Source organism: Arachis ipaensis, chromosome B9 (genome assembly GCF_059453495.1).
Source record: "Arachis ipaensis isolate K30076 ecotype BB chromosome B9, ASM5945349v1, whole genome shotgun sequence".
In the NCBI taxonomy this organism is placed as follows: domain Eukaryota; kingdom Viridiplantae; phylum Streptophyta; class Magnoliopsida; order Fabales; family Fabaceae; genus Arachis; species Arachis ipaensis.
This window is the reverse complement of record NC_142444.1, coordinates 99,559,038-99,560,334: the sequence shown is the minus strand read 5'-3', so window position 1 is coordinate 99,560,334 and position 1,297 is coordinate 99,559,038. Positions and strand designations below refer to the sequence as shown.

Below are 1,297 nucleotides of genomic sequence, written 5' to 3'. Positions count from 1 at the left end.
CCACACTTGCCGCAAGCCTTACCGGTCTCAATTCAACACTCCAAGCCCTTATTGCCCGAATGGAACCCCCCTCTACCTCTTCCTCTACCACCCAAGCCTCAAGCTCAAGTGCCTTACCCTCTCAACCTCTACCCAACCACAAGGGTGGCATCAATGCCATCACCTTGAGGTTTGGAACCAAATTGCAAGAGAGGGGTGAGCCAAGCCCAATAGAGGTCACTCAAGATGAGGATATGGTCGAGATAGAAGAAGTTGAAGAGGAGGATGAAGCTCAAGAGGAAGTTGAATAGGTGATTGCTCAACCAAGGGGTGGAATGCCTAAGGATGGGGATGTCTTGCAAGATGATACTCCAATCCCATTTTCCACATTGGCAAGGAAGACCAAGAAGCGAGTTAAGTTGGATCCCAAAATGGTGGAGGTGTTCAAGAAAGTTGAGGTAACCATTCCTCTCTTTGATGCTATCCGCCAAGTGTCTAAATATGCAAAGTTTCTAAAGGACTTATGTATGAACAAGGAGAAAATTTGTGAATTAGAAACTATCCCATTGGGGAGCTCAATTTCCGCTTTAATGGATGATGTGCTGGAGAAGTGTGGTGACCCCGGCCCTTGCCTAGTAACTTGCACAATAGATGGGGTAGAATTTGTTGATTGTATGTGCGATCTTGGCGCTTACGTGAGCACTATGCCCTTGTCCGTCTATGAGGTCTTAAAGCTTCCACCGTTGAAACGGTCGCCTGCCCGATTTATTTTAGTGGACGAAAGCATAATCTCCGTAGTTGGTATAGCGGAGGATGTTCTAGTTATTATAAAAGGGTTGGTCTTCCCGATTGATTTTTATATTCTCAAGATATCCCCTAGCGATTCCGGAAGGACTTCATCTATATTGCTTGGGAGGCCATTCTTGCAGACCTCCCGTTTCAAGCTAGATGCGTTTTCGGATACCTACTCGTTTGAGATCGATGGAAGATAAGTGAGCTTTAATCTTGATGAAGCCATGAGACATCCACCGAAGGATCACTCTATTTTTTGGTGTGATTTGATTGACAATGTTGTAGCCGAAGTTCATCAAAATGATTTTGATGGAAAGAGTATGATTGAAGACCTAAGTGTGGGGAGTTCCCATGTATGTGAAGAAGAGGTCTTATCATCTCCAATGATACCGGAAGACAATGTGCCAAGTCATGAAGAAAATGCAGATTTGAAGCCACTCCCAACCCACTTAAGAGATGCCTTTCTTTAGAAGGACCAAAAGTTCCCGGTAATAATAGCAAGGGAGCTCACCTCCCACCAAAAAGA

At 44.9% G+C, this 1,297-nt stretch overlaps 1 protein-coding gene across 1 annotated transcript; it reads left to right on the top strand.

Annotated features, from left to right (window-relative positions):
* The first annotated feature begins 314 nt into the window (after positions 1–314).
* LOC148545610 (uncharacterized) lies at positions 315–971 on the top strand. The gene has a single exon (XM_088499072.1). It carries the CDS (start codon positions 315–317, stop codon positions 969–971), a length of 657 nt encoding a protein of 218 aa, XP_088355198.1.
* Positions 972–1,297: the final 326 nt, after the last annotated feature.

Bases quoted from the DNA above. Each gene is read 5' to 3' on its own strand.
- LOC148545610 (XM_088499072.1), top strand. From the start codon at position 315: ATGCCTAAGGATGGGGATGTCTTGCAAGATGATACTCCAATCCCATTT.